Source organism: Urtica dioica, chromosome 5 (genome assembly GCF_054948205.1).
Source record: "Urtica dioica subsp. dioica isolate 48M chromosome 5, U.dioica_male_clone48M_v1_H2, whole genome shotgun sequence".
In the NCBI taxonomy this organism is placed as follows: Eukaryota; Viridiplantae; Streptophyta; class Magnoliopsida; order Rosales; family Urticaceae; genus Urtica; species Urtica dioica.
In genome coordinates, this window is record NC_142760.1 from 33,085,852 (window position 1) to 33,099,435 (window position 13,584).

The window sequence follows — 13,584 nt, forward strand, 5'->3', positions numbered from 1 at the left end:
AGAACATGATAGCTGGAGTCGCCGAAGCAGGTAAGAAGTTATTTTTAAATGCTGAAATATAGAACTAGTTATGTTATAGAAGTTTAAATATAAATTTGTTCATTATTCATGTATAGGTCCCGAGTTATGCGAGACGATGTTGGACACGATGATGATAATATTGATGATGATAGTACTCATGTGGGTAGTACTTATGGTGGTAGTTCACATGACGGAGGTATCGAATATGCTGGTGGTGGATATGAATATGGTAGTGATTACGGGGGTGAATATGATTAGGGTAGTGGTGATCCAAGGGACCAAAGAGATGTACATGAATTTGGCAGCCGGGCGATGTTAGCGATTTTGGCCGAGGTGATGGTGATACTGGTACAAATGACAGGTTAGATCAATTATCCACATTTGATTATGTTTTGGCGCTCCCCCGATATATGCACCTCTCATGTCTGGTGCTTCGAGTACTGATATTGATCAAATTTCTTCCCATTTTGATTCAATGTCGGTCTCGGGATCCACGGCTAATACCTCTCATTGCAAAATTCATCCTCACTACGAACAGTTTCCTATCTTCAACCTATTCGTTGGCCTGGATCAGTACAACTACGAAATTCACATCTAAACCTACATGGAATATTATTCGTCATACATGTTGTGGCCCGTATACTTTTAAGGTCAGTTGGTGTAACCTCGTACGTTTCAACCTCTTCGACATTCAACCTACAACTGATTCGAAATTTAAAAGCTTGTAGTCTTCTTTACTTTGTAGCATTTGAGAACTATTTTATGTTTTGAACGGTGTATTTAAGTTTATTTTTTGTCATGAACTTTGTAATATTTGATTTATATTTTCATAATTTAGATTTGATATTATATATATATATATATATATATATATTTTGGGTTGTTTAAAAATATCTATTTGTTATAAGATTTTTATTGTTATATCATTCAGTAATCGATATTTAATCGATAATCGATATTGAAATTATTATAAAATATCCTTTGATATTCATGTATCCATATTTGAAATCTTGATCCATTGTGTTATTCATTACTTCTTTCTCCCTCTCTTCTTAATACCTTTCTTTTTAGTTCATTCTCAGAAAAAGTTAGCCCAAAATTCAATCACCGATTTCCCTACTTAAAAAAAAAGGAAAAAAAACCCCACCGATTTCTCGTAGCTTGAGTTTTCAGAAAACGGCCAGAACAAAGGGTTAGTAGATCCGAGCTTCGCGTGGTCTCAGCTATTCGAGTTTCCTTTCCTTTTCCGTCCGAATCTTTCTCACCAACAAGTCCATCGTCATCATCTCAAGCATTAATTGCCTGGTAATACATATTACTGTTTTTTATTTTATTTTTATTTTTAATTTTGCTCTTTGTTATTCTATTAAGTTGGGAACTTTACATTTTTAAGGGAATGAAACATATAGTGAATGATAATTGTTTACCATGCTGTGATGTTGGGCGTGAGAAGTGTGTAGTTGCTAGCTTTTCAAAGCTCAAAGGTTCTAAATTTGAGCATGTTATTAAACCTCAGTTCTTCGATCATATATATATATAATAAACACCAGAGTATATGGATTAGTAAGATTTGCTTACCCACGGTTATAAAAACTTTCATTTCTATGTTAACTAGAATTTTAGAAAATGGATTTTTTTTTTATTATAAATAAATATATTAACAAATTCGTCTTATGTTTATTGTGACTCAATTGCTTGATTGCAGTTCAGTAAAATGGAGGTTCAAGCTCAAGAGGCAAGTGGTTGCAAGCCTGATCGGGTTAAAGTGGCGTTTTGCCTTGGCTCCGAAAAGCACTCTGTGAGCTCGAACAGAGGAAAAACTCTTTCCGAGCAGCTAAATGGGTTAAAACAGGAAAGCATGGCGATACTGAAGGAGTACATCACCAAAAACAATGTCCCTATCGAAGTTCCCGATGAGCCACTCGAGATGAGCTCCTCCGAAGACGACGATGAGGTTCTCGAGAAGCCGAAGAAGACCAAAAGAAACTGAAATTGAAATCTCTTCTATTTTTTAATTGGAGACCTGACTTTGAGTATATTGTTGTTGTTAATTAGGAAGCTCTAGGTTTTTGATTCAAGAACTGTTATGGGCAAGCTTTTGGTTTACATGAGATTAAGCACTGATTGAGATCATGAGATTGGTGGCGTGTGTCACGAATTTAGCATCAAGGCAATCAATTTTAGGCTTAAAAAATCTGTCCTTCGGAAATACAGTTATGCCTTTCTGTGTATGTGATTGTAACAATTACCTACCCTTTTGGCATTTTGATTAATATCTTCTCCAGTACTTTCCTTCGACGTATAAAGCTCAAATGCTTTCTGTGATTTGTCCTTGACTTTTCTCAAGATCGGCACTAAGTCTTCTGGGCTTCGCACATTGCGACCGTTGGCAATAAAATTACGGCTTTCTCAAAACCCAGGTATATCTTCAATTCTCTAATCCTAAAACTTTACCCGTTTTTTCTTGGTGGCATTATGGGATGCAGCCGAGTTAAAAAAACTCAGGTATATCTTCGTATAATGGGATGCATTGCAGTTCGAAATTCTAAATACCTTTTGAGCGAATTATTTGAAAGAAAATATTTTTATCCACGACCGTATGTTTGATAGACTTTTGATTGAATCAGTTTTTTTTTCTTTTTTTCTTTTCAGTTTGCGACTCTAATTCACAGGTGGAATTTCCCTTATTTCATGCCAGCACTGAAGTATGGTCGAAGGTAATATATACTATTTGGCTGCTATAATTTGCCTGTTTGTAATACCATAAATTTATGCTTTATGGAACTTAGAGCATTGGGTTCTTATTTGGCTCATTGTTAATCGCATGAACAATGTTTTAGGATCTAAGAGCCTGTGGTAAGTAAATAATAAAGTGATATCAGCTTTATTGGCTAGGTATTTAAGAGAATCATTTACGAATGATCAGATTGACTGTCAACGAAGTGTAGGATTTTGGGAGTGTCGATGCTTTTTCCAAACTTGTTTTTTTAAATTATTATTAATTATATTATTTGTTCCTTAATTTTGGGTTTGTTTCATACTTCTTGGATCTAAGGGTCTCGTGGTTCTCTCTGATTCTCTTTGACCTGAAATGTTACGACCATCTTAAGCCCTTTACTTCAGAGCTCGTCTCCCTTGTCTTCTTGATTGCTACGATGTTAAACGAATAATTTCCTCGATATCTTTATTGCTTTGTATTTATCTATTTAATTATAATAATAAGTCACAATTCTTGTTGTAATACCTTTGAAACTTACCATCAAGAGGTCAGCTGTTAAACTATGTTGTACGAGCAATTAGAGTTTTCTTTTCTCGACATCTTCTATTCGGCACGTAATTGGTATTGTTTAATTGTTGGAGCACCAGCTTGTTACTGATATTATACATGTTTGTCAGTTAAAACCATTTTATTTTTGTTCAGATAGTTAATTCACCTTGAGCAAGCTCTCCATATCTCTCATGTGCGAAGCACGTTTGCTTCTTTGCATGTTATCGGTCTCAGAGCGTTACGTTTCAATTGCTATGTACTGTTTTGTCATCGCTGCTTATCATCATCAACTTCTCTCTTCCATTTCTTCTTTCTTACTCGAACTCTAACACAAGACCAACAAATCTGATGAACACTCTTCTTGTGGATTCTTCGGTCAGGTCGTGTCGGAGCTCGTTTGTGTCGTCGTCTCCGGCGGAAACCTCGTCGGCTGTCAAATAGGTTGTTGGCAGTCCTTGCTAAGCTTATTTCTCTCGTGTGGGATTCTTGTTCGAGGTAAATGTTGATTCTCTCTCTTATTTTCTTTTTTAGGTGGTACTCAAGTAGGGGTCACTTTTGTGAGAATCTGAATGTGCATGATCAAATAGTGAGAGAGCGAAAAATAAGCTACATCACAAAAGAACCAAGATCCCAAAACCCAGTACTAATCATCCGAATCAAAGTTTTGGTCTCATTTTATTTTTCATTTGGAGAAAAATGGTAGGGTTTACGTTTCAGGTAATTCGTCAAGGATTTCATCATGCTAAGCATGTTGAGCACAAGGCCAAGATTTTTTTGTACGTTTTGTTTTGTGCTCATGTAAATATGACAACTAAAATGACATTAATCTCTTGGGTACAATTTCAATTTTTCATGGTTTTTTATAATTATTATTGTGGGTGGAATTAGTTACTGTAAGTAAGAAACGCATGCGAAGATCTTATTTCTCTTAATATCTTTGAGAAGCAGTCTTGTTTTTTGTTGGATAAATATATAAAGTAACTAATAATTAGCAAACTAGTCATATTTACATTTTCAGATTGTTATTTAGCCAACTGATAAATATTAAGTAAATAGTTAAATATTTGCTATTTACAAGTATTTCAACTATTATTTACAATTATTTATAACTAATTACACAAAAGTTTGGTTATTTACCAAATTTTACCAAACGTTAACTAAATGGAAAATTATATATATAAATATTATTATATATCTACTGGACCCAATCATTTATTATGATTTTTTTTAACCAACAAAATTGCATTGAAAGTTCTGGTCAAACCATTCTCAAGTAAACAATCACTTTCAATTCAATTTTGTTTGTTAAAAAAAAAATCATAATTAATGATCATAGTACTCTTTGGTTACAAGTTTTTTTTTATTTCTTTTGGTAGCAATCTCTGGTAACAACTTACAAGGGCTGTTTGTTCTACATGCGATTGTCCGTTTTTCTTCTCAATTGATACCGTATTTAATTCATCAATTGTATCTTATCTGTCCAAGGTAGGTTGGTTTTTATAATATAGAATTGAGGTTAAATTTGTTTTTATGTATAATTTGTTTGTTCATTGACTGATTTTTCTTCTACTATTATTTTGACAAGAATTTTTCTTCTACTATTATGAGAGAAACCAATTTGCAGGTGATCTCCATTTTTCCATGTTGATTTATATCTGTATACTTGTATATTTTTCAGGTCCTAAAAACCAAAGTAGAATGAGTAAAAAAAAAAAAAAACCATTGTAAAAAAAAGGTCTCATTAATACCTCTCAAGAGCAAACCCAATGGGAAAATCTCGATAGAGGAAAGAGTACCTTGAAAAATCATTACTGAAAAATCATTTAATCTTCAAGTTCATCTTGGCATCACAAAGAATATAGACAAAAACCATCTCAAGCTACAACACTGGTGGAATAAATAAAACACATTGTTTCAATTTGGGAATAAATAATCAAACACGCATTATTCAGAAACGCCCTAACGTTCAGCATTCCATGCTCCTTGGTGAAAAAAGGTTTGAGGAAAATTAAAACAAGTTCCAAAAGAAGTAATGTCAAGTGAAAGAATCTATTACAACGAAAAATTGAGTATGAAGTTAACTTAATCACGCAGCTGAATAAATATTTACAAGAAAAGAAACAAATGCAAATGGAAGCAGTGTTGAATGTTAATTCTTTTCGTTGGGGTCTTGAATCTTGCTTTTATTTGATTTGTTATTATGCAAGCGCTTGAATCGTGAAATGTAAATAATTAAGACATATATGAAGTTGGTGAAAAAATATTTGGATACCTCATAACGCTGTGATCTACGATGACGTCCAATTTCCCTGAAAAAAAAATAAATATATTGAATATAACATCAAGTTCATTTCAAGCAAATTGAAATTGCAGTATATTGAAACATTGCTTACATCATTGTTGTTCCTCTAGAAGTTGCAAAAGCTCTGTGCTACCAAGTTTGTAATAATCATAATCAAACCCCTTGCCTTTGTAGTAACAAAAAAAGACGAAAGATATGTGCTGAATCTTGCAGTACTCAGAGCCTCCGTCGGGTTGTAGAGCCTTCACAAATTCCTTTGGCATATCAATTTTTTTTGTGATCGGAAACTTTCAGGGAATGTTAAATTAATTATCTTAAACTTGCACCATTGCTTATACAATATCTCCAACTCCTTCTCTTGCTTCTCGATCACAGGTCTCAGATCGTCGTCTCTGCCATTGCCTACTTACAAAGTTTCAATTTTTTTTTGCGATTGGAAACTTTCAATTTTTTTTTTTTACACCAATTGCAATTGACTATCTTTATTGGTTTTGGTTTTACTTATATATTTTATTTTTTATTCAGTATTTGCAGAGTATTAGCAATCACATGGGCACTGACATTAGAGCATCTTCAATGCAAACCACCAAAATTGCTTTGTTGTTTATGTGTAATTTTCACATCATTTTTTATGCTTATGTATAATTGTCACATACAAAGTTTCAATTTTTTTTGTGATCGGAAACTTTCAATTTTTTTTACACCAATTGCAATTGACTATCTTTATTGGTTTTGGTTTTACTTATATATAATTTATTTTTTATTCAGTATTTGCAGAGTATGTCTACGCTAGCAAGCACATGGGCAGTGACATTAGAGCATCTCCAATACAAACAATCAAAGTTGTTTTGTTGCTTATGTGTAATTATCACATCATTTTTTATGCTTATGTGTATAGTAATGATTACGGCATTGTAGCCACTTTTGGCACCGATGTTTTTCATTTTTCTCATAAAAAATTAATAAAATATTAAATCAACCACTACTTTAGTTTAAGTGGGACCCAACTCAATTATAAATATTATTTTTTAGAACATGTAAAGCAACTTAAAATGCTTGCATTGAAGATGCTCTAATGAATTCAGCTTGTCGAATATTTAGTTTATTCTCATATTTTCATTGTCTTTCACTTTCTTCAACGTTACTGTTTCTACCATCAAGTATAAAAATTCACCACTGCTTACATTGCATCCTTTGATATACAGTGACATGAAAAATAGATATTGACTTTAAGAACTCGAAGCAGAGAAGAAGAAAATTGGGGAAGAAGAAGAATAACAGAAAAAACTAAAAAAATTATATTCTTCCGAGGATCGAAGATCCTATTTATACAAATATAAGTGACAAAAACGACAAGCTATTTTACACTAAAGGAAAGAAATAAAAGCGAAAAAAAACTGCTGAAAAGTTACAAAACAATTTAAACAAACCAGATTACTTAGACGACAAGTAATCCAGAAACTCAACCAAAATTCTAACTACAAAGCTCCAATAATCCTCCTCAAGTTGAAGTGAAAATACTCTCCAGGTTCATCTTGGAAGTAAGATGTTGCAGTGCCGGTGAGGCCATAGGCTTAGTGAAAGCATCTGCAATTTGGTACTGAGTCCGAATTGGGAGTAATTTGACTAAGCCACGTTGAAAATGATCTCTAACAAAATGTAGATCATTTTCAATGTGCTTTGTCCTATCGTGATATATAGGATTCGAGGCTATGTGTACAGAAGCATGATTGTCACAATATATCACAACTAAGTTCTCTTACTGCACTTGGAAATCCTTCATCAATTGCTGAATCCAAACCACCTCACTCATTGCCGCTGTAAGTGACCGGTATTCAACTTCTACTGAGCTCCGAGATGCAGTAGTTTGCTTCTTGGACTTCCAAGCCACCAAAGCATCACCTATAGAAATACAATACCCTATTATGGATCTTCTAGTGTCTGAGGATTAGTCCAGTCTGCATCAATAAAGGCTCTAATATGAGTAGTTATAGGGATAGAACAATCCAAAGCCTAGATTGGACTTCACATAATGAAGTAAATGATGTGCAGCTTGTACATGTGGAGTCCTCGGAGTCTGCACAAATTGACTAAGGGAATGTACAACATAAGTAATATCTGGCCTAGTAATGGTCAAATACAAAAGCATGGCGATACTGAAGGAGTACATCACCAAAAACAATGTCCCTATCGAAGTTCCCGATGAGCCACTTGAGATGAGCTCCTCCGAAGACGACGATGAGGTTCTCGAGAAGCCGAAGAAGACCAAAAGAAACTGAAATTGAAATCTCTTCTATTTTTTAATTGGAGACCTGACTTTGAGTATATTGTTGTTGTTAATTAGGAAGCTCTGGGTTTTTGATTCAAGAACCGTTATGGGCAAGCTTTTGGTTTACATGAGATTAAGCAGTGATTGAGATCATGAGATTGGTGGTGTGTGTCACGAATTTAGCATCAAGGCAATCAATTTTAGGCTTAAAAAATCTGTTCTTTGGAAATACAGTTATGCCTTTCTGTGTATGTGATTGTAACAATTACCTACCCTTTTGGCATTTTGATTAATATCTTCTCCAGTACTTTCCTTCGACGTTATAAAGCTCAAATGCTTTCTGTGATTTGTCCTTGACTTTTCTCAGAATCGGCACTAAGTCTTCTGGGCTTCGCACATTGCGACAATTGGCAATAAAATTACGGCTTTCTCAAAACCCAGGTATATCTTCAATTCTCTAATCCTAAAACTTTACCCGTTTTTTCTTGGTGGCATTATGGGATGGAGCGGAGTTAAAAAAACCCAGGCATATTTTCGTATAATGGGATGCAGCGCAGTTCGAAATTCTAAATACCTTTTAAGCGAATTATTTGAAATAAGATATTTTTATCCACGACCCTGTGTTTGATGGACTTTTGATTGAATCAGTTTTCTTTTCTTTTCTTTTCAGTTTGCAACTCTAATTCACAACTGGAATTTCCCTTATTTGCATGCCAGCACTGAAGTATGGTTGAAGGTAATATATACTATTTGGCTGCTATAATTTACCTGTTTGTAATACCATAAATTTATGCTTTATGGAACTTAGAGCATTGGGTTCTTATTTGGCTCATTGTTAATCGCATGAACATTGTTAATCGCATGAACAATGACTTAGAGCCTATTGTAAGTAAATAATTAAGTGATATCAACTTTATTGGCTAGGTGTTTAAGAGAATCATTTACGAATGATCAGATTGACTGTCAACGAAGTGTAGGATTTTGGGAGTGTCAATGCTTTTTCCAAACGTGTTTTTTTTTTTTTTAAATTATTATTAATTATATTATTTGTTCCTTAATTTTGGGTTTGTTTACTACTTCTTGGATCAAAGTGTCTCGTGGTTCTCTCTCATTCTCTTTGACCTGAAATGTTACGACCATCTTAAGCCCTTTACTTCAGAGCTCGTCTCCCTTGTCTTCTTGATTGCTACGATGTTAAACGAATAATTTCCTCGATATCTTTATTGCTTTGTATTTATCTATTTAATTATAATAATAAGTCACAATTCTTGTTGTAATACCTTTGAAACTTACCATCAAGAGGTCAGCTGTTAAACTATTTCGTTCTACGAGCAATTAGAGTTTTCTTTTCTCGACATCTTCTATTCGGCATGTAATTGGTGTTGTTTAATTGTTGGAGCACCAGCTTGTTACTGATATTATACATGTTTGTCAGTTAAAACCATTTTATTTTTGTTCAAATAGTTAATTCACCTTGAGCAAGCTCTCCATATCTCAGAGCGTTACGTTCAATTGCTATGTACACTGTTTTGTCATCGCTGCTTATCATCATCAACTTCTCTCTTCCATTTCTTCTTTCTTACTCGAACTCTAACACAAGACCAACAAATCTGATGAACACTCTTCTTGTGGATTCTTCGGTCAGGTCGTGTCGGAGCTCGTTTGTGTCGTCGTCTCCGGCGGAAACCTCGTCGGCTGTCAAATAGGTTGTAGGCAGTCCTTGCTAAGCTTATTTCTCTCGTGTGGGATTCTTGTTCGAGGTAAATGTTGATTCTCTCTTTTATTTTCTTTTTTTTAGGTGGTACTCAATCACTACTACAAATTAACATATTGGGTGCGGAAGGGTATTAGGTGCGACATGTCGCACCTAAATGTCGCACCTAAGAACATATTAGGTGCGACATGTCGCACCCGATAGTCTTCTAAGCGCCTAAAAATTTCGCTGATGATTATGGCTATCCGGTGCGACTTTGTCGCACCTGATATGCAATTGTCGCACCGGATACTATTGGGTGCGACTTGTGTCGCACCTAATGGGTTTAAAAATTTAAAACGGTCAGAAATTCCCCCCGAATATTTTGGGTTCTGGAATTTCACATTGGGTGCGACAGTGTCGCACCTAATAGTCATATTAGGTGCGACACTTATGACTATTAGGTGCGACTGTGTCGCACCTAATAGGTTTAGGGTATGTTAAATACCCGAACGTCTTCTTCTTCGCCCAAACCGCCTCTCTCACTCTCTAACTCTCTCTTCTCTCTCTAACTCTCACTGTCTCTCTCCGACGCTCGTCCCCGGCGCCACCAGCCCCGCCTCCAGCCCGACGCTCGTCCCCGGCGCGACCAGCCCCGCCTCCAGCGCCCGACGCTCGTCCCCGGCGCGACCAGCCCCGCCTCCAGCCCGACGCTCGTCTCCGGCGCGACCAGCCCCGCCTCCATTCCCCGGCGCCGTCCTCCAGGTACGCCTCACACTCTCTCTCTCTCTCTCTCTCTCTCTCTCTCTGTCTCACTCTCTCTCCGTCAATCTCACTCTGTCTCTCTCCGACCAGGCCCGACCAACTCACTCTCTCACTCTCTAACTCTCTCTTCTCTCTCTAACTCTCTCTCTCTCGCTTCACCGGAGACGAGCCGAGTCGTCGTCACCCTTCACCATTCACGCGTTCCAGCTGAAGATCGAGACCGAGTCACAGTCTCCACGACCCAGCTCCGGCCGGTAATCTCTCTCTCTCTCTCTCTTTCTCTCTCTCTCAGTGTACCTCTCAATCTCACTCTCGCTGTCTCTGCGAGCCTCGCTGCCCAAAACAGGCTCTCGCTGCGAGACAGTCCCTTCGTCCGAGGACGTCTCAACACAACCCCGAGCTTTTGTCCGTTGCTCCGTCGCTCACAGCCTCAAGCCACCGTCTTTGCTCGTCGACTCTTCAAGAGGTTAGTTCATTTATTTATATTCTTATATGTGGTCTAATTAATTAGAAAGTTAATTAGATAGCTAGTTTAGTTTAGTTAGGTTAGTTTTATATGTAAATTATAATTTGAATTGTTAATTTACACATTTTAGTTTGTTAGTAATGTTATATTGTAAATGTTATGTTAATTTTAGTAATGTTAATTTGAATTAATTTAATAACATGTTTAGATTGTATAGTCAAATGCTTAGGTTTGCGATTTAGTAAATGATATATTTGATTGAATTAACAAATGTTATGTTGATTTTAGTAATGTTAATTTGAACTAATTTAATAACATGTTTAGATTGTATAATAAAATGCTTAGGTTTGTGATTTAGTAAGTGATATGTTTGGATTGAATTAACAAATGTTATGTTGATTTTAGTAATGTTAATTTGAATTAATTTAATAATATGTTTAGATTGTATAGTAACATGTTAAATTTAATTTAAACTTATTGAAAATTTATTGCAATGGAGCTACGAAAGTTCAATTTAGTATTTAGTATGTTAATAAGATAGTCTTGGTTGGTTATATATGTGTTTTTTTTTTAATTGCTACATTCGTCGCACCGGATAACGTCTTTTGTCCTAGTGAATTAGGTCACTTTTGTGAGAATCTGAATGTGCATATGATCATCACAAAAGAACCAAGATCCCAAATCCCAGTACTAATCAACCGAATCAAAGTTTTGGTCTCATTTTATTTTTCATTTGGAGAAAAATGGTAGGGTTTAAGTTTCAGGTAATTCGTCAAGGATTTCATCATGCTAAGCATGTTGAGCACAAGGCCAAGATTTTTTTGTACGTTTTGTAATGCGAGAATTTTTGGGTACTTTTTTTTTTGGCGTACTTGAATAATTAAATACATACAGGCATCACGATCTATTATATTCATTTTCTATGCAAAATAAAAATGCCGGCAATATTGGAGGTCGTTTATATGTAATTTGAGAATATGTTCATTATAATTTCTCAAAAAAAAAAAAAGAAAAAAGAAAAAAAAGAATATGTTCATCATATTTGATTTGCTTTGAGAAATTGCATGAAGTAATAAAACGGTTGTGACGTCCACTCCATATTAAAATAAATTATATGTAAAATAACACATTGACAGCAGCAGAAAGAAATTGTTATTAGTATCGTAGACACATGAGAATGCGGATGAATCTGAATGCAGTTCCCTCTGACAGCTTCACCTAAGCTTGAATTTTTATCATTAATTTTTGGGTTTGTGCATAAAATGATTTATATTTTAACGTGATTGTAAAGAAATCACCGACGTGAAGGGAAATCTTACTATCATTTTCATGTTTTGTTTTGTGCTCATGTAAAGATGACAACTAAAATGACATTAATCTCTTGGGTACAATTTCAATTTTTCATGGTTTTTTATAATTATTATTGTGGGTGGAATTAGTTACTGTAAGTAAGAAACGCATGCGAAGATCTTATTTCTCTTAGTATCTTTGAGAAGTAGTCTTGTTTTTTGTTGGATAAATATATAAAGTAACAAATAATTAGCAAACTAGTCATAGTTACATTTTCAGATTGCTATTTAAACTATTATTTACAGAGCCTTCACAAATTCCTTTGGCATATAAAAAACTCTCAAGGGATTTAAGTTTTGTTAGGTGTTGAAGACCACCTGGAATTTTCTTCATCAGTGGGTAAGGTCCGACTTCTAACTCCCTGAGAAGAGGCAGTGCTCCTCTTTCAATTTTAATCACCTTGAGCCCTTTTAAACACATTAAACAAAGTGTCTTCAGCTTTGGAAAACTGCCTTCCTCAAACTGCAATTCCTCTCCGTCGTATGTCTTATACATATTAAGGTATTCCAAATTGGGCAAACCTTTGAGGCATTTCAGCGGCTCGTCTACTAACCTCGAGAAACGTAACACAATACCCTGCTGATTCTGAAGCTCAGAAATCCAACTCGGCATCTGCTCTAGTCGACAATTCAGTTCGAAATATCGCAAAGCCAGAGGAGGCGGTAAAAGACAATTTAAATCTAAGACCTCTTTATTGGTGACTGAGATTATAAATAACTCTTCAAGGTCTTTCATTTTCTCAATACATTCCCAAAGGATTTTATACATCTCTGCACTCACTTTTGAAATTCCAAAATATTTGCCTTTGTAGCTCTTTCATGAAACCAACATCAGCTTCCACTCTAGATAGTGTTTGTAACTCTTCCAAATTTCCAACCCTTCATGCGTCCTCACACCAACAGCTGATTTGACACTATTTTATTTCTCTGTCCACAAAGCCACAATAAAGATGACGCAATTTACGCAGTTTGTTGATCTCACGTGGCAGCTCCCGTAATAAAGTATCCCTGACATCCAGTGTTTGCAGATTATGTAGCTTTCCAATGGACTTCGGGAGAGTCTTGACTTTTGAGCCACTCAGATTTAGGTATTTAAGGTGTAACAAATACCCTATATTTGACACATTATCAACTGGAGTATCTTTAAAATCAACAACCTTCAACAATTTATATTTTTTGAATAGACCAACCACAAAAGAATCTGATATGTCACTAGTGTTAACAAGAACAGCCGAGCGAATCTTCATATCACAATCACTTTCCAAAACATTCTCTGTAGTGTAGTGAATTATCAAACGCCGACCCTTCTTTTCAAAACTCGGCTTCTTTTTGTCGAATAATTGATAAAAACCCAAATCACTAGCTCTCTTTTGGATTACGTCTCGTATCAAATCATGCACTTTGCAACGCCTTTCAGATCCAAATCGTAATTCAAATGAAACCAAGTTTCT

At 35.3% G+C, this 13,584-nt stretch overlaps 1 protein-coding gene and 2 long non-coding RNA genes across 4 annotated transcripts; 2 read left to right on the forward strand and 1 right to left on the reverse strand.

Annotated features, from left to right (window-relative positions):
• Positions 1-1,039: 1,039 nt before the first annotated feature.
• Positions 1,040-2,252, forward strand: LOC149397969 (uncharacterized). Of its 2 annotated transcripts, none has more exons than XM_089613965.1 (2): positions 1,040-1,326; positions 1,727-2,252. In XM_089613965.1, the coding sequence occupies exon 2, from the start codon at positions 1,736-1,738 to the stop codon at positions 2,009-2,011; it is 276 nt and encodes a 91-aa protein (XP_089470091.1). In that variant the 5' UTR covers positions 1,040-1,326; positions 1,727-1,735; the 3' UTR covers positions 2,012-2,252. The 2 variants fall into 2 exon arrangements, with proteins under 2 accessions (XP_089470091.1, XP_089470092.1); XM_089613966.1 differs by having other exon boundaries at positions 1,732-2,252.
• Positions 2,253-5,124: 2,872 nt separating this feature from the next.
• On the reverse strand, positions 5,125-6,074 carry LOC149397970 (uncharacterized). The gene is made up of 2 exons (XR_016296921.1): positions 5,683-6,074; positions 5,125-5,598 (listed from the first exon to the last, which is right to left on the reverse strand). It is a non-coding gene; the product is annotated as an uncharacterized LOC149397970 (long non-coding RNA).
• A 1,688-nt stretch (positions 6,075-7,762) lies between these two features.
• Positions 7,763-8,111, forward strand: LOC149397971 (uncharacterized). Its single transcript, XR_016297226.1, has 2 exons — positions 7,763-7,834; positions 7,936-8,111. It is a non-coding gene; the product is annotated as an uncharacterized LOC149397971 (long non-coding RNA).
• The last annotated feature ends 5,473 nt before the right edge of the window (positions 8,112-13,584 follow it).

Coding starts and splice junctions, on each gene's coding strand:
- LOC149397969 (XM_089613965.1), top strand. CDS start 1,736: ATGGAGGTTCAAGCTCAAGAGGCAAGTGGTTGCAAGCCTGATCGGGTT.